The sequence below is a fragment of the Gavialis gangeticus genome, unplaced genomic scaffold (assembly GCF_001723915.1).
Source record: "Gavialis gangeticus isolate Ggan-Ray unplaced genomic scaffold, GavGan_comp1, whole genome shotgun sequence".
Classification (NCBI taxonomy): Eukaryota; Metazoa; Chordata; order Crocodylia; family Gavialidae; genus Gavialis; species Gavialis gangeticus.
The window spans coordinates 90,329,956-90,348,383 of NW_017729025.1; the positions used below are offsets into that span (position 1 = coordinate 90,329,956).

General features: G+C 42.6%; 1 protein-coding gene across 1 annotated transcript in view; it reads left to right on the top strand.

The window, feature by feature from the left end:
• The window catches only part of MAP3K9 (mitogen-activated protein kinase kinase kinase 9), a 193,397-nt gene extending 177,091 nt beyond the window's left edge, over positions 1 to 16,306 (top strand). Inside the window, exons 12-14 of the mRNA XM_019519944.1 lie at positions 1,237 to 1,349; positions 2,073 to 2,885; positions 6,221 to 16,306. Of these exons, the coding sequence (XP_019375489.1) occupies positions 1,237 to 1,349; positions 2,073 to 2,885; positions 6,221 to 6,702 (1,408 nt within the window). The 3' untranslated portion in view covers positions 6,703 to 16,306. The remainder of the gene's footprint in view (positions 1 to 1,236; positions 1,350 to 2,072; positions 2,886 to 6,220) is intronic.
• Positions 16,307 to 18,428: the final 2,122 nt, after the last annotated feature.

Here is an 18,428-nt window from a genome sequence, read left to right on the forward strand (position 1 = left end):
ACCTGTCTAGGTCTGATTGCAGCCTATTCCTCCCTTTTAGTGTGCCCACATTCCCCCACATCTTAGTGTCATCAACAAATTTGAACAGGGTGCTTTTTACACCCTTGTCCAAGTCACTGATGATGATGTTGAACAGTGCGGGCCTGAGGACTGAGCCCTGGGGACCCCACTGCCCACATCCCTCCAGGTCGAAAATAACCTATCCACCACCACTTTGGGTGCGGCCCTCCAGGCAGTTGGAGACCCATTTGACTATGTAGGTGTCGACACCACAGTCCCCCAGTTTTTTAATGAGAATGGGGTGAGAGACAGTGTCGAAGGCCTTCCTAAAGTTCAGAAAGGCTATGTCCACTGCTACCCCTGCATCTAAGGATTTGGTGACCTGGTCATAGCAGGCCATCAGGTTGGTCTGACAGGACCTGCCACTAATGAACCTGTGTTGGTTGCCCCTAAGCAGAACCTCCCCTGCTGGCCCCTCGTGGACATGTGCCAGGATAATTCTCTCAAAAAGCTTACCCAGGATTGAGGTAAGACTAACTGGCCTATAGTTTTCCGGGTCCTTCTTCCTCCTTTTTTTGAAGATGGGAACCACATTGGCTCCTCTTCCAGCCCTCTGGTACCACACCAGAGCACCACAAGTGCTTGTAAAGCCGTGCCAGGGGTCCCGCAATGACCTCAGATCTATATATATAACTACTGCTACCATTAAATAGTTGCTTTAAAACTATGTTTAGGGGGAAATTTTTAAATGGACAAAGAAGTCATGACTTGACACATCCTATTTCATGCCAGTGATTTTCTTTATTGCCTTGTGTTTTCCATTGAAATGTTCTTGGTGACAATTCATTTTTTTTAGTCAGTTTATCATCACGCCGACTATGAAATAGCAACAACAAGCATTTTAGTAAGAGACCTGAAAGTTTTGCTTAGTTTCTGTAGCTTCCATCCTTCAAAAATGGTACTTTGTAACTTTCTGCCTCAGTAAAGAGCTCTAGCTCACAGCAGAGGTCCCTGTGCCTGCCATGTTGTAGTACACTAGAAGAGACCCTTTCTGTGTTTTTCTTTAGTAGAAATCTATTATTGTAAAATGTCTGGCTGAGGAAGACACTATCTTGATCTAAACTGATATGGAGGGTCCCATACTCACAGCTCAAAATGGAGTAGCGCTAAATGTAAACACAGAAGGAAAGGGAAGTTTCTCATGGGTGCTGTATTTTTCCTGTCTTTCTTCTCCAGCCTGAAGGCTCTAGTGGAAGGATACAAGCAGTGGTCATCCAGTGCCCCAAACCTTGGGAAGGTCCAGAGAACAGCAGCTGCCTTTCCAGGATTCACGAGCCTGGCTGAGATGGGTAAGAACGAGCCACCTTCGCCACTGCCTCTGCACACATTTGAGTGAGCCTCTCTGTTTCTCCCCAGGATTTCTTCATTTTGGTGACTTTTCTATTTCACTGTATTTCTATAAGTAGCTTTCCTTCTCCTTTTGGATATTCTGTATGTGTTCATCCCTTACTTTCTGCTACTGCTGCTCACAGAGTCTCTCCAAACCTCTCAGCTGTCATGCTGTTCTCTGTGGAAGCTCTGAACTTCTTACACTTAGTGTGATCTTGCCTGGTAAAAATATTGATAATTGATGCTGGAATTCTGGAATTGATATGGGAGCATGGCAGCATGGGGACTGGCTATACCTTTACTTACCAGAAATATTGTAGGAGGGCTTCTTATCTGTTTCTCCACCTTTTCTGGCCATGTCCTTATGTGTTGTTCTGTTCCAGCTGGGATGAGAATTATGTGACTCATCTGGTCTTCATTTTTGCAGTGATTTTTAGTTTGCATCAGCTTTGAGGTTTAAATCCAGCTACATGCCATCTTCGATTATCTACTTTAGAGAGAAGAAACTATTGGCATTTTGCTATGGTTGTACAATTGGCGCTTTAGATGAGATTGCAATGCATACAAAGGAGAAAGAATCAGAGCAAAAACATAATTTATGTTTATAAGACATTTTGTAATTATCCCGTATTCTTCAGTGAAAAAGTTATGCCAGTCAAATACATTTCCCATTTGCTTTGCAGAAGATGAAGACAGCGAATGTGCTAATGGAGAGAGCAAAGTGCACCACTCGCCTGGGCCCAGCCCATCATACCTCTGCATCCCATTCCAGAAGAATGAAGACTGGGATGGCCCATCTAGTGATGCCAATGAGGAATCCACACCTGTGAACTCTGCCACAAGCACCCCCCAGCTCACCCCCACAAACAGCCTCAAACGGGGTGGCTCTCAGCATAAGCGGTATGAGGTTGCCTTGCTTGGCTGTGGGGCAGTGCTGGCTGCTGCAGGGCTAGGCTTTGACCTGCTGGAAGCAGGCAAGTGTCAGTTGCTGACTGAGGAGGAACCAGAACCACTCAAGGAGGAGAAGAAGAAGCGGGAAAGCATTTTCCAGCGGGCTGGACGTCCACGCAGGAGCACCAGCCCACCTTCCCGGAAGCTGTTCAAGAAGGATGAGCCCATGTTATTGCTGGGCGAGCCATCCACCTCCCTGACCCTTCTTTCCCTGTCTTCTATTTCTGAATGTAACTCTACCCGGTCCCTACTGCGTTCAGACAGTGATGAGATTGTGGTATATGAAATGCCTGTCAGCCCTGTGACAGTCAAGGCTCCTTTACCAGTAATTAGCAACCCACTGGTCAATGTCCAGATTGAGAGGTTCAAGCAAGACCGTAACCAATCTCTGACTCCAACGCATGTGACTCTTTCTTCCCATACCCAGCAAGGACACAGGCGGACCCCCTCTGATGGAGCCATCAGAGCAGCTGGACTGGTTGCCAATGGGTGCCCTGCCAATGGATGCCCTTCCAGTAACTGTTTAACAGGAGCATTGGGAGTAGGTAAGTTTCTTATATTTTTCTTTGCTATCATTAGGATAAGTGCCAGACAAAGCAAGCAAATTAATATTCTGTTAGTACAGCACCTAGCACAATGGCTGGTCCATGTCAAGGACCCGTAAGTGTAATCTTTACATAAAAAATTAATTGAAATACAGTGATTGGTTCCTGTGCAATATTGCCACTGACTCCTTATGAGACCTTGGGGAAGTTGTATGAGTTCTCTGCATCTTAGCATGCTGTTTTTAGGCAAAAAGTAGATGGCAAAGAAATGTTTCTCGTATTTGTTCCCAAGGATTCCACTTCTGCCACAAGTGTTCAGTTATCTCACTCTTGCACCTTCAGTCCAACCTTTAGTCTAGAACAGTGGTGCCCAACCTTTCTGCCCAGCAGGACCGATTGGTAGTACTCGGTCTGTCCATGTGCCAGATCCAGCTTGTGCTCCTGATCGAGTGTGGGCACCATCTGGCTGTACAGAGGTTGGGGGTGAGGGGGATGCAGGCTGGCCTCAACACAGCCCTGCAGGAGAATTGAGCGTGGCCTGGCCCTTTGGAGAGGAAAGGAAAGGGGGCATGGCCTGGCATGGGGTGGGAAAGGGGATGTGGCTAGGCCCCAACCTGGCCCCACATGAGGGGAAGGGGGCATGGCCCAGCACCAGTGGGAGGGAAGGAGGCATGGCTCAGCCCTGCAGGGGAAGGAGATATGGCCCATCTCTGCTGGGGAAGGAGGCATGGCCCAGCCCCAACCCCACAGGGAGGGAAGGGATGTGGCCCAGTCCTGTGGGGGAAGGGGTGTTTTGGCCAGTCTCTAACTGGCCCTGCAAGGGAAGTGGCATGGCTAGGACCCAACAGGAGTAAAGAAGGCATGTCCAGGATCCAACCCAGCCCCGCAGGGGGAAGGGAGCATGGCCCAAGCCCAACAGGAGGGAAGAGGGCATGGCTTGGCCCTGCAAGGAAGGGGGCATGGTTAGGCCCCAACTCAGCCCCACAAGGAGGGAAGGGGAGGCATGGGCGGGCCCTGATCCAGAAGCAGGACCATGGCTCAATCCCATGGGGGAAGGAGGCATAGCGTGACTCTGACCTGTCATGCAGGTATTCGGGTTTGGGGATTTGGCAGGGGGGAGGGTGGCCATAATTATTGACATCACTCCCCTGCTGCCAAATATTTTGACCTATGGGGAGCCCTGCAGGCCAGATGCAGTGACTTTGTGGGCCACAGGTTGAACATCCCTAGTCTAGAATCCAGAGAAGAACAGGCCTGAAGCTGTTTTTGAAATGTGCCAATTCCACTTCTATATCTTCATTGGTCAGAAGGATCATACTGAGCATTGCAAGATTTTCTGTTCCTCCAGTCCTTCATTGGCCTCCACAATATACCCAAAATATCAGTTCAGGAAGAAAGACTAGGATTGAGAGTTGTACTCTGATTTAATGACTGATAACTCAATCTTATGCTGGGGCACAATGAATACATCTATAACATAGCACTCCATGCTGGTGTAACTTATAGAAATCCAGTATGCAGTTGCCCCTGGAAGAATTCAAAGGTGAAATTAGACTTTCTGGGCTCTTTTACACGTGCTCCGACACATTTTGATTAGAAGGTCCTAATCACGTGTATAGGTGTCCTGTGTTTGCATTTTTACTCCTAATCAGAATGCTCAAGCATGCTGAAGTGTTCCTGCATTTCAAAATGGCAGGGGGAGCACTTTAACTACAGCTCATTGAATGAGCTTTAGTTATAGCACCCCTACCACCATTTTGAAAGGGAGAGTGTTAAATACACGAGACACTGCAGGCGTTTTAATTAGAGCAGCTCCTGAGAGCTGCTGTAATTTAAACACCCCACTCCCCACACCAGAGCATGTGTATAGGTGCCCTGTGTTTCCATTTTTACTCTAGGGTAACCCTTGGCTCTGCAAAAAGGCATTTTCAATGTTTCTGCCATCTAGTGGTCAGGTTTTGTACTAGTGCCTACTGAAGTGGGTATCTGGGAGAGCTGATGGCTTCTCTGCTCAGAATGCCGGACTACAAAACTGCTATAAGTTATACACCAAAGTTCATGTGTTGAGGCTAAGCCCTAAGTTTTTCCTATGCAGATAGGTTAAGAGTCTGTCAGTGTGCAGTTTTTTTTCTGTTGGACTATGGTCGGTAATGAGACATGGGTTATTGCAATCATTCATGTTTATAAAAACAGTCCTTGTGGAAAATTAAAAGGTAAATTAAAAAAGAAGAAACAGATAGAGAAGCATGTGTGGATATGGAATTTTTGAATTTCTGAGATTTTAATGAATAGTGAAGTAGTCTTGGAAAGAAAAGTGTTGACTAAGGTATTGAAAGGGTTCATCAGTTAATATAAGGATACATAAGCTCCTTCTAATGCATGTGAGACACCCAGTATGATGCCTGCCTCTCTTGAGGTGATACAAGCTATTTAAAAGGAAGAGTAGCCACTTGGAAGGATCCTGGGTGTACCCCACCCATCTGTGAGACGATGGCTGCATCCTCATTACCCACCTCATTGTGTTGAACTACTCTAGGTGGATCCAACACTTATCAAATGATGTGTAACACCATTTAAATCTGCTGTTCCTATCCCTCCTTCCTTTTCAGTTGTAGGTCGTCAGACTATAGGTTCTGAAACCAAAGTCTCTGTCCATCATCACATCTTTCTAGACAACAGAAATGCACATTGGCCACTGCCCTTCAGAAATGTGGATTGGGTACTGGAGAGAAGAATGACTGCAGACATTGTGAAGGGGAGCTTCTTGTAGCCTGCACCGCACATTTTTGTACAAAGACATGTCAAACTATAAAATTTCTCTTCATTTGGTACACTGATAGGAGTATGCATTACCAGTTGGGCACCCTGTCTTTAAAACTCCTGCAACATTTTTTAATATTTTGGATTAGCTAGTTGGAGAACTCCATTTACTGATAAATAAAATCTGTTTTGGGATGCTTGGCCGTATACAACATCATTATGATGAGAGATTACATTGATTATAATCTGTAGAGAAACTGTAGAGTGAAACAGCCAAAAGTCCAGAAATGACAGAGATTACTCCCTTAACCTTTGTGTTCTGCTCATAACCTGGCAGTGAGGCAAATGCATCTCATTAGCCTGTCGCAAGCTGTCCAGAAGCCAAGAGACTGATCCCTCATTTCAAAATAATACAGCATTAAAGCTTAAAGCTCAGTGGATTCCGAATTTTGAGTGCAAACCTTCTGTTTTTAGATATTCATTTACTTTCTACATACAGTAAAATCAGATGAGTCAGAGTCATTTATTTGCTGCAACTAATTCATGTTTCTGCTGTCTTTCTCTCTTTTGGATAGGAGCATTAAAAACTCCCAGTCCAAGCCGAGATCGTAATGAGGTCCCCCGTCTGCCAGACCCCAACCTTGTCTTTCCTCCAACCCCAAGACGCTGGAATGCACAGGAGGACTCTACGCTGGAAAGACCCAAGACTTTGGAGTTCCTGCCCAGACCACGTCCTTCAGCCAATCGGCAGCGGCTTGACCCCTGGTGGTTTGTGTCACCCAGCCATGCCAGGGGTGAATCCTCTGCCAATAGTTCAAGTACTGACACCCCAAGCAATCTGGACTCCTGTTTTGCCAGTAGTAGCAGCACTGTAGAGGAGAGGCCAGGACTTCCTGCTCTGCTTCCTTTCCAGGTGGGTCTTTCTGTAGAGGAGCGAACACTGTTGGACATAGATGCTGAGGGACAGAGCCAGGACAGCACTATTCCGCTATGCAGAGGTGAACTTGACACACATAACACCGCAGCATATGAACTCAAACAAGAGTTCTGGTCTTAGCATGAAATCCATTAGGGGGCGGTAAGCCCCTTTACATTCAATTCTACTTTTTGCACTGAGAATGCACTTTGAAGACAGATGAAGTGGAGGGATGCTACTGAGATCATATCATGGTGCTGCCTCTACTGAAAATGTGTTGTCTCGTTGCCTGATTTATGTCTGAAGTTCAATGTAACTTGGCAACTCAAAGCTGCTGACTTTTGCCGTGGGGTTTTTCTGTAGTCTTCCTTGTTTTTTGTTGCAGTTTGAAACTGCAGTAAGCAAAAATTATCCAATCAAAGTCTTTGTTTATTGTCCATGTAGAACTTGATACATGCAGTATATCAGAACCCCACTATGAACTGGTATTTTGAAAACCCAAGTATTACACCACAGCAGACGCCAGTGTTTGATGTTTTCCCCAGGCTTGTCAGGAGGGACAAATGGCAAATATTTGGAGAGGTCAGCTTCACTGAAACTTATTCTTACTGCTGGGTTGCTCTAGGAATCACCACTCCCCTGCTGCAGGAGCACAAGTACCTGGCCTGTGTGCACTCACAGGCATTGATTCATGCAGACAGATACAAGATGCACCCCTGCTTTGATAGCAGTGAAGAGGGTATGGCATGGTCTATTGTCCCCACTTTCTTATTGTTTAAGATTTAGTTCCAGAGGCCTCCATCTTTCTCCACATCCAAGGTTCATATTCAAGCTCTGCCCCAACCTGGGAAGAGTGCTGAAGGACTTTCCTTCTCAAGATGTGCTGGGTTGCAGAAACAAGTTCTTGTATCTGTTGCCTTGCACTTTCCTCCCTAGCCCTTTTTTTATTTTCTCCTGTTTTACAAGGGAGTGGCCCCATGGCTCAATACCCCACACTGTTCTGATGCACAGTTTGACCCTTATTTCAAGCATGTGTAAATTGAAGGCACCGTTGTCTAATGGTTGGCTCATAGCAATGGCAATTGGAACTTCTAGGTTCTGTTTTAGTTCAGTGCCTCACCATGTAACATTGGGCAAATCATTTAACCTGTTTCTTCCTAGTTTTCCCCATTTTTAAGTAACACTGATTAATACCTACCTCACAGGCTGGGGGTTGAGGCATTTGTGATGTATACATAGTAGTTGAGTACTTGGGTGGAAGGCACTATGACTTTACTAGGGATTATAAATCATAAAACATTTATTGCTGTTAAATGGCTAAGAAGACTTCTAGCTTCATAGTAATAGAAATCCCTATCCTGGAGTAGACCACAAAACTAAGATGTGTCTATGTTTGCAATTCCCTTTATCCTTAGTGTATAAGGGACAAAAGGTTTTTTTACCACCATTTCATGAACCCTTGCTAGTAGCAAAGCTGCTTGCTCCTGTCTGTCATTGCATGCTGCATTGTTAACATCAGTGCTCTTGCGCCCATTGCTGCTACTGGGTAAATAGTTTGCAAGGATAGACAAGACCTTAGAGTTTAGGGATAAGGTATTTATTTAAAAAAAGGAACTCTGAAGTTTTGGCACTTACTGTGTTTAATGGGTACAGACTGACCTTTCCAGTTTTGCAAGCATTCCCTCTGCCTCATCTCAACTCATCTCTGTCCATCTGTGTTTTTTTTTGTTTTGGAGACTATAAAAAAAGAAACCATATAATTAATTTTAGTTACTCTGTAGAAACAAACTGAAGGTTTCTAATAGGAAGCTGTGCAAAAAGGGTAGTGACTGGAGGTTAAATTGATCCATTTTGTGATCTATCCTAAAGAAGTTACATCCATCAGAAGAGGATGAGTTGTACCCCTGAAGTATAATACCAGTCATTTAAAAAGTTGGACAGCAAAAAGTCTAGAAAGGAACATTGTCCCAAAAATCATCTATGTTGCTATCCAGGTAGATGATATAATGGGATATTGCATCTCTTAGCTATTGGCTCAACTCAGCCCAGGTTTGTAGAGAGAAAATTATTCCAGTTGATAATTGACTGGCTTTTGTGAAGTGAGCTAAAGAGTCATTGTCCAATACTTAGTAAGCCGAAGTCTATAAATGCATAGAAAACATGAGTTAATTTATTCTAATATATTCTAATGTATTGCATTGCCTCCTTATGGTGGCTAAAGTTTGAATGGGCCATGGAGAGGGAAATTCTTGTACCCCAGAAGGTAATTGCTCCTTGGTGAAGATGGTGTGCAGTTTTCTTGTAATCAAAGGTAGCCAGCACTCTCAATAGGGCATCTGTCATTAGCACTAACTGTATGATTTTACAGAAAAAGGAGTTGGGAAGGATAGATGAAGGTGCATCAAGGATCAAATCAAATGTCTTCACCCTGGAGAGTCATTTTTAACATGCTGCCACAGTGAATGCCTCATCCTAACAATGCTAGTAAGTCAAGAATGTAATCGTCAGGGCCTGCTGTCATTGGAGTCAGTGGGCACAGTTCAAGCCTGAAGGCCACAAGAAAAGGTATCTTATTTAAGCCAAGGTCCTAACTTTGTTCCTGTTCCCTAATCTTTTCATATCCCTCTCTTTCTCTCATTCTCAATTAATTACTTTCCTCTGCTAATCTGCTCTTTCTCCCACTTGCTAGTAGCTGGGGTGCCCCAGACCTCCAGGGTGTGCTTCACTGCCATTCATTAGATGCTAAAATGCTGGAAAAACACTAATCCTCAGTAATATTTCTGATCACGATTTTCTGCATTTTGCAGAGTGAGTTTGTTCTCAGTATTAAAAGTAGCAGAGTAGTACTGTATCACTGTAATAGTGTTGTTGAAGACTGAGAGAGAGAGGCAGAGCACCTTTATAGAAAACTGTTCTTATAAATATATTAGTTCTTTGGTATTTGAGTAACACACATGCTGCAGGCCAAGCAAAGGAGGGGAAAGACCACAATTAATTTCCCCTCAGCCATAAAAGAAATGATGCCAAAAGACTGGAGTAAAAAATTGTTCAGGTGTAAAATGTTATGGGGTCCAGGAAGGAGAAAAGGAAAATTTTGATGTTTCCCATAGCAACAGCGAGTGAGTGCTGCAAAGAATGTTTCCAAGAATCTCCCCCCAACTTTTTTTAATTGTCATGTAGGAATTGATTGACATTTTCAAAGCATCCTCTGTGTTTTGTTTTGTTTTTGTGAATCTCATGCACTTTTTCTCTTTCCTTACACACACACACACACACACTATTTTATAGCATTATAATATATGAAATTGGAGATGTGGGTTGCTGAATTAAGAATTAGAAGAACTCCATCACCCTGTTGTATTGCCCTGAAGTTTTTTGTTGTCCCTTGTTCAGGTTGTTCATTCCCTACACTTCAGAAGGAAGTACCAAATGCTAAGAACCACAAGAAGACAGGAAGGCAGAGGCAATCTTTACATTTTTCTTTTACCTCTCATTTTTTCTGCACAAATAAAAAACCCAATATTGTGTTAGTAAATGAAGAAAAACACTGATCCTGGTCTTACACTGTTCTAAAAATAATGGATTTCCTTCCCCATTGTAACTCACTTTTAATAATATTAAGAACTGACCACAAATTAATTGCTTGATTGCAAAATAAACATGAAGTGGGGAACATATACTCATACAAGTGTATTTGGAAGCACACACAAGTGTGTATGCACCTGCATGTGTGAAAAACAAGCAAACGCATTTCATCGTAGCAGATAATTGTCAGAGTTTATCATAAATCTTCAGCACACAGACTACCCTTTTAAATACAGACTTACAGTATTCTAGTAGAACAGGGGTGACCAATTCAAACTTTACTGAGGGTCACTTACAAGATATGCTTCCCAAGAGAGACTGCCACTAGTGAGAATGTAAGCCCGCAGCACAGTTGCAAGCGGGGAAACTAGACCGTGTCAGGGTCTGTGGAAATTTATGAATCCTCATTGCGAGGACACTGAGGTGATAAAGAGTAATTTGACTTGCTGTTTTGCTTTTTAAATCCTTTCTGTTTTTGAACAGCAACAAATGAGTGATATAATAAAGATTTATGGTGGGCCCTTGGATGGCCATGGTGGGCCATATGCTGTCCCCCACCCATACTAGAATTAATTAAAGCATGTATTGTTGCTCTAATGTTCTTCAGTGTTTGGGGTCATTACTGTACAATATTGGAGCTTGTTAGTAAGAAGAACATTTTCACAAAAGTGTAGGTGTTGGTGGGGAGGCGGGGGAGGCCATTGACATTTTCCGGCAGTCCCAAGTATCCAGCAGTCTCAGCTCTTATTTTTTCACTTTGTGTATTTTATGAAATTGGGAGACTAAATGCGGTTGATTTTAAGTGTTGTAGTAATATGCTATGTGCTGCAGTTGCAGTGTACATTAACTTCTGCCTTCTCTTGTGTTCAGCTGTTCTCAGCAGTCTTGCCAGTCCTGTGAGAGATGAGTGTGACTTTTTAGAAAACAAATTATATCTACTTTATTTTTATTTAAAAAAAAAAAAAAGTCAGTCACAGGCTGTCTATGGTTTTCTGCAGTGACCAGAAAACCATAATGCTTTCTTAGAAGCTCTGTAATAAGATTTCCCTTTTTTTCCTTCTCTGGGGAATCTTTGCCACAGCTGCTCTTGGTATGGATAAGAGAAGCTCACCTCTCAGAGAACAGGGAAGAGATTTCTCATCATCTTTTGGTCCCAAATGCATTACTTTTCTACTGAGTGTGGATTCCTTGAGCTAATTTGTGTGCTCCAAAGAGCATGTGCTGTGTGTTTTAGGTGCGTCCTGCATTTCAAGGAATTTTTTTATTTCACACACCTGTTGTCTAGGTTTTTATTTTTGAAAGGACTTACACTGTGGTTTTCAGTAGTGTGTGTAATTTTAAGCATGTCAGATCCAATACTTGCCTTGTAGATATTGTGCTTTCTTATTTACTGAACAATGCACATAATCTTCTCTGTGACTGTGGTGAGAGTTTCTCATTTCAGTGGCATGATATATATATATCCCCCATCTTCATGTGTTTATTTGTTATTATTTATTGGTATTAGGATAATCCTTTGGGGCCCAAAACAGGTATGGGGTAACTCTGCAAGCTCGTAATAGATAGCCCCTACATCTGAAGACATTTCTGAGTAGGCATTTTTCAAAAGGAAAGGGAGGTAGAAAAAACATAGAGGTGAGATAAAGGAAGATAAATTAACAAGGAAATGATCATGTTTGCTATTGTAAGAAGCAGGTGGAAGTTACCGATTGCTTTCTAATTTGTGGCAAAGCTGTATCTTTAAAGAGAGTGAGGTGGTTTTTTTGCTTTCTCATATATAGGGCTCAGTGCAAGAACCAAAAGTGGTTGGATGAAAACTGCACTAGTGAGCAACAGAGTAGTATGGGCTATAAAGCAGAGATAGAAAAACATTATATTTGGTCTCAGATATTTTGCATTATGGATTTGAATAAAACAGAATGTATGTGCTTATGTTAGGATTAAGTTGCTTTTGCCATTACTAGAGCCTCAAAATTATCATGGTTTTTAACCATGTAACTCACTTTTAATAATATTAAGAACTGACCCAAAATTAATTGCTTGATTGCAAAATAAGCATGAAGTGGGGTACATATACTCATATAAGTGTATTTGGAAACACAAGAATATGTGTGTGCATGCATATATGTAAAAAAAAAGAACTCATTTCATCACAGCAAATAATTGCCAGAGTTTATCATAAACGTTCAACACACAGAATTCTCTTTTATTACAGATTCAGCTCTTTCTGGGGGAGCTTATTACCCTCAGTCCTACCATCCGTGATGATAATTATTGCTGTTCACAATGAAAATACATAAATGTACAGGTTAAAACAATGCTAGCCGGCTAACTTCTAAACAGAACTTCACACAGCCATGAACACTTTTTCTGCGTACAATACTAGTCTCTTAATCTACCTAATGTTTTTGTCACCGTAGTATCTGAGTGCCCACATTTAGCAGGTGGCCCAGTTCAGCAACCATTAGGAAGGTATGATGTATTATCTATGCACAAAACACTGGATTTATAATGGTGGTTTGAAGTGGACTGTTGTTTAATTTCACCTATTTCAATTGCAGTTGGTGGGTCACCTGGACAAATAGGAAATGGGAATCTAAATCATGTCCACAGGGGGGACACTGTTAGGCCTGCTTCCTTTGATGCTTTGTAAAATAGTCTAATGCTAGGACATATCCCTACAACCCAGAAATGCTTTTTTAAGGTCTTGTCTACATTAGGCTGTTAGTTTCCAGTACAGCTGCACTCAGACAAACTGTGCTCCACACACTTTGCACCCATATAGCATGATTTTGCAGTGCTGTACTCATGCTAATTTTAAGCACTGGTGGCTAAGATGTGAGCAAGGACTGGCCTTGGTGTTCTCTGTATGTAGCATTTGGGAATGGTTTGCACCTCCTTTTCCATGGCTCAGCTTGTTTATCTGCAGAGATTTTAATCTTCTATTTAGGACCTTCCCAAGAACAGATTTATTTGCTTCTCATCTCGAGGCAGGAGGAAGAGGGAGCTGGGCCATAGGGGGAGGCCCAGCTATGTCCTGATGTCTCCTCAAGTCTGTGACTTTGCAGCAAGGGTCAGAATTAGTTTTTGGGATGTGCTGATATTTCTCCTAGCTCCAGTTACAAAATAAACTCCACAGACCTAAAACATCTTTGTCAGCACATGTTCAGAATAGTTGCATACATTTTCTCAGATCCTTGTGTTTTGTTTAATGGTTCCTCAAAAATATCCAAAATACCTATGACTTCTGAACATTTCTTGCTGAGGTTCCTAGGTCCCATGGGCTATATGAACTTACCTTCCTCTTCAAAGGGCTCCTTAGCTGCTTAATTCTGGCTCCTTGTTTGTGAAGAAATACAAAATATTCCCAATCTTGGTCTCTTCAGATCCGAAGTGAGCTGTTGCGCACAGTAATTTGTGTACAAGACCCTTCTTTTTCATGTGTATTTATGAGCAGCAAATAGCTAATGCTTTAAGTGTCAGCAGTGTTGCCTTTTGCATCTGAATGGTGCAGGTAATACTTCTCAGAACTTCTTTTTTGCCCCCCTGAGCTCTGCAAACACAGGTGAGATGCTGCCACATCACTTATGCCCCAGACCTATTTTCAAAGCTATCTTGGTAGCCATAACTTATAGAACATTTTTGAATGATAGGGTCTGGGGATAAAGCAGCTTCATGAAAGAGGTTAGCTAGTACACCAAGCCAACATGTGCTAGCTGAATTTGAACCACGCTTTTCCGAGTGAAAGACATTCTTCTTAAAATGGGTCCCTGCAAGAAGATATGTATAACCCCTGACATCAATAGAAACCACTGCCCCTTGGGACTGGTAGCCTTATTTAAGGGCTGAAATACATATTGCAGTTGTAATTGATCCAGATAGTAACAGTATTTCATTCTCGGGGTCGGGATGAGTATTCCAAGACAGGCCCTGGTTTGGCTGAGCATCAAGAAGACTATAGCATGCTTACCTGTGGATTTATATAGTATAGTTTATGGCAGCAGCAGGCATTTTTTCCTGTCAGAGACACCATCCCAATAACAAATCATTTGAAGTGGGGAACATCCAGGTAAAAAGCTGATTTAGAAGACAGTCATTCCTCTGATTTTTGGTTACTAACTGTCTATACAGACACAAAGGTAGTCATTGGGCCCTGATCCAATAAAACACTTAAGCACATGTTTAAATCTGTCCCCATTCAGCAAGACATTTAAGCACACACTTTAGTCTTATTGAAGTCTGTGGAAGTTAAGTGTATGCAGTAGCTTAGGGATGCAGCCAGGGACCTGGGGCACAGAGACTGGTGACTTCTAGTTGCTGCATGATTGCAGTTGCAATTGCTCCTTACTCTCCCCTCCCAGCCCCCTCCCCATGTGCCCACCCTGAAATCTGACCAGGTCTGTAGGAGACGAAAGCTCAACTTTTGGATGCCCAAATGTTTAGAAGCTTGTCCTCTTATACAGGATAGCAGTACAGGACCAGACTGCCTTGCTTTGACAAGTATAATGGTAAGGGGGCCACACATGCCCTAGGAAGGTGGCTCCTTCCTTCACTTCCTAGCTTGTTTGTGGTGATTTTAGTGACCTGCTGATACCCCTTTAGCTGCTAGTGCTTACTGTAAACAGGCTTTTCTGGAAGTGACAGTTTCTCTTGCCAGAACAGGAGATTACTTCTGTGCCAGCTGGTTGTGAGCAGTGAAGCATTGGGTGTACGCTTCTTTCTCTGTGTAAGTGTCAACGCCCTGAGACTTTGGCTCAGGTTTTTTTTCTCCCTGTGCAAAAAACACACTTGCCCTGGCTACCAAGGATAGAACTGATAAGCTCAGCAACATTCATTATCTGCTGGTCAGATGTTAATCAGGTTCTTGTGTCCCCTTTTCAGTTGCTCTGCTGCTGGTCCAGCTCCTTATTATCTGGGCTGTTGCATATTATTTCCATTCATATGTAAAGATGGGCCTGGTGCAACTGAAATGTTTTGCTTGACTTCACTGTTGAATAGCTTTATGTGTAAAGCAAAGTTTCTGTACCTTATATGTAGAGTATGCGTGTTTATGAGATGGGGGTTTGTCAGAGAAATTACTTGTCCTTTTTAAGTACTGTTTCTTCTGTGCTTTGAGACTTCATTTTCTGCTTAGCCAGGGAATATACTTCCCCCCAACTCCCCCTTTTTATGAAGAACATCTCTTCATTTTGCCTCACCTCTTGACTGCGGGTTTGCTCTTGCTTCTATTAAAGTCAACAGCAAAAATCTTAGTGACCTGATTCTGCTCTGATACAGTGCTCTGGAGTAAAGTCATTAAACTGGAGTGAACAGAACAGAATCAGGCAAAGAGATTTCAGTTCTGTAAGACTGTGCTGCTGTGTCCACCTGTTTGAGATGAGAACTTTTTTCCCCCCTCCTGTTGGAGACAATGGGAATGGAGGAACCTGGACACCCTTCTGTCTGCGGTTTGAAGACTTCACCGTGGGTTTCTCTCACACCCAGGATCTTCACTAATTTGTCACGGGGAGAGGCCTTTTGCCCAAAGTCCATAATACATTTTGCAGCAGCAAAGCAATGAAAACTACAAATGGGAATTTCCCCATAGAGTTAAATAAAATAATTGAGGCCACCAAATTTTCATTTTGTGTGTAATGATACCATATTCAATTAAGTGATTTGTGGGAGCCCTCCTTTAGCTTCTAGTCAACAGCGAGTCTAGGGGAAAATTAGCCTGGATTTATTTTTTAAACAGCTTTATTTGTGACACAGCTGTTGCCTCTGATCCTTTGGGACTTAAAAAAATAGTTAAATTATATTAATGTCTAGTTTGTTTCACTGTAGCTAACACATCAACCAATTACTCTTGTGCATAATCTACTGTATCTCTTTCCTCTGTTCCGTGTCAATGTATTATGTGCATCTTGGATTATGATTCTTTTTTGTCTTAAGTTATTTTATGTTATAGAACAATATTTAAATGAAGCAAAGAGCTGATTAAAGTTGATGAGTTATTTTGTTTTTCTCTTTGCTTTCTTTTGGATGTACTGTAAATTGTAAACCAAGGATGCCAAGCAGGCTTGGTTCAATGGCTAAAATTATTGTATTACAGTGTAATGCTGATCTAGGCCTTGTCTCAACACTAGAGCACACAGACTTGAATAAAACTGTTACAAGAGTCCTTGATTTTAGGTTTGAGTTTTTGTTTCAGTTTTTTAAATAGATTTGAATAGGCTTTTGGAATTGATGACAGTAGAAAACTGACAGTGCTGGATTGGAGCCTAGCAATGTCTGTACAAGCTCACATACATACCTCTGCCAGTACATCTCAAATATGACCTGCAGTTCTCCCTGCTGTTCTGGTTTTGGCCTCTCACAGAGCTCTGTAAATCCAATGTATTACAATCCCAACATTCAAAACTCATCTGCTAACCCAGTCTTTAGCTACCTTTTGATCAAATTGTTTAGCTGTATGGTGTTTTTACTAAAGCAAATGCAGAACTAGGCTAGGTTCATCCTACTCTTCATTCTACTTATGACCCAAGTCAAAATCTAAATCTAGCAGATGTCCAAAACTTGAAAGGCTAATGCAGCTACCCACTTTAAACAGGATGACAAATAGCCTTTTAAATTCACTTTAATAATTGTATTTTGAATTCATGCCATTTCACTGAGCCTGTCAGAAACTGCTAGTGCGCAGCAACCTTTCAAGAACCTATCTCATTTGCTATCTCATAGTGCAAGAGCCAAAGTAATGTGGTTTTGATTCCAAGTTTATGTCTTGGTCTGCAGGCTGGCAGCTTGCTCGACTGAAAGGAGGCATTTCATACAACTTTCTTCCTCAGTTTAATTCATGGAGATGCACTGATATGTCTTGTAGACAGTCCTATTTCCCAAACCCCTAAAGCAAAAGAGTATTTCCATAGTGTTAGGAGTGCAATAAAAAAGAGAACTGAAAAATCTTCAAACTATACAAATAGGGATGCGCAGTAGCCAAGTAATGCATAAGGAGATTTACTTCTTAGCTCAATAATGGAGAAGGTAGTACTGCTCACATTTTTTGTTGAAGCTGGTGGATTTTTAGACAGAAAAGTGGCTTGCGTATAAAACTGAAATGAATATAATGTATATAATGTATTATAGCCATGTATCTGCTATGAAGCACTATCAGCAGTCCGCAGGAAGAGCCTTGGACCATCATGGGAGATGTAATCCTAATAATGAATACAGATTGTAGAGAAAAATGGAGCGAGACTCACACAGACTATAGAAGCAAAAATAGGGACTGTAGCAGCAAAAATCTGAATTTTAAAAGTGAAGAAAAAAATTTGACCAGGTCTGTAGAAGACAAAAGCTATTACTGAGTGCGCACTACAGATAAAAGCCTGAGTTCAGTGGCGATACTAAGTTATGTACAGACTTAGTACCCTAGGGCAGTGCTTCTCAGCCTTTTTGATTTCACAGCCCATCTTAAGCTCCAGAACTAGAACCACTCTAGGGCTAGGTACAGACATTCAAAACCCCTAAAGCAGGATCAATCTGAGTTGCACAGTTTTCTGTAAGCAGTGTAGTTTGGATCAATGGTGAACAGAACAAACATTCACCCTTTGGTGGGAGGGGCACATTTTAGACCAGGTTCCACCATTTTTAAATCAGTCTGTGTTTACCAAACTTCTGTTCTGCTATAGACCAGTTTCCAAACCCTTATATTGGTAAAAATGTAATATCTGTACCTGGCCTAGCAGCCATGAGTACAATACTATGTTTGCAGTTGGCCAGGGGTTGTCAACCGGGGGTACACTTATCCCTGAGGGTACTTTGAAAGGTATGTGGGGGTGGGTGGGGATGGAGTGCCGCCGCTCTGCACCGCTGCCTCACAGGAGCAGGGCTGGGGCGGGGCGAAAGCAGGGCCACGCAGATGTGCACAGAAGCTGCACTGCTGCCACTTTGCCACTCGCCATGCCCCTGCTCTACATCTGGCTGCTCACAATGCCCCTCCCCCTGTTCTGCGTCTGGCCGCTTACCACTCCCTCCTCCTCCCCGCCCCCACTCCGCATCTGGCCACTTGCCAGCCCCTGCCCCCCGGGTATACACATATTAAAAAGAGGGCTGCCAGGGGTACCCTGATTAAAAAAGGTTTAAAACCCCTGCACTAGGCAATGCAATGCAGTTATCCAAGCTAGCTCTGCATACGATAGCTTCCAAACAGAAAGTAGTGTGGCTAGGATAGTGTCACTGTGCTTGGCCTAATTAGCATTATCTAAGCTTGTGAAGCATACGGAACAGCAGTGTATGAGCATAAT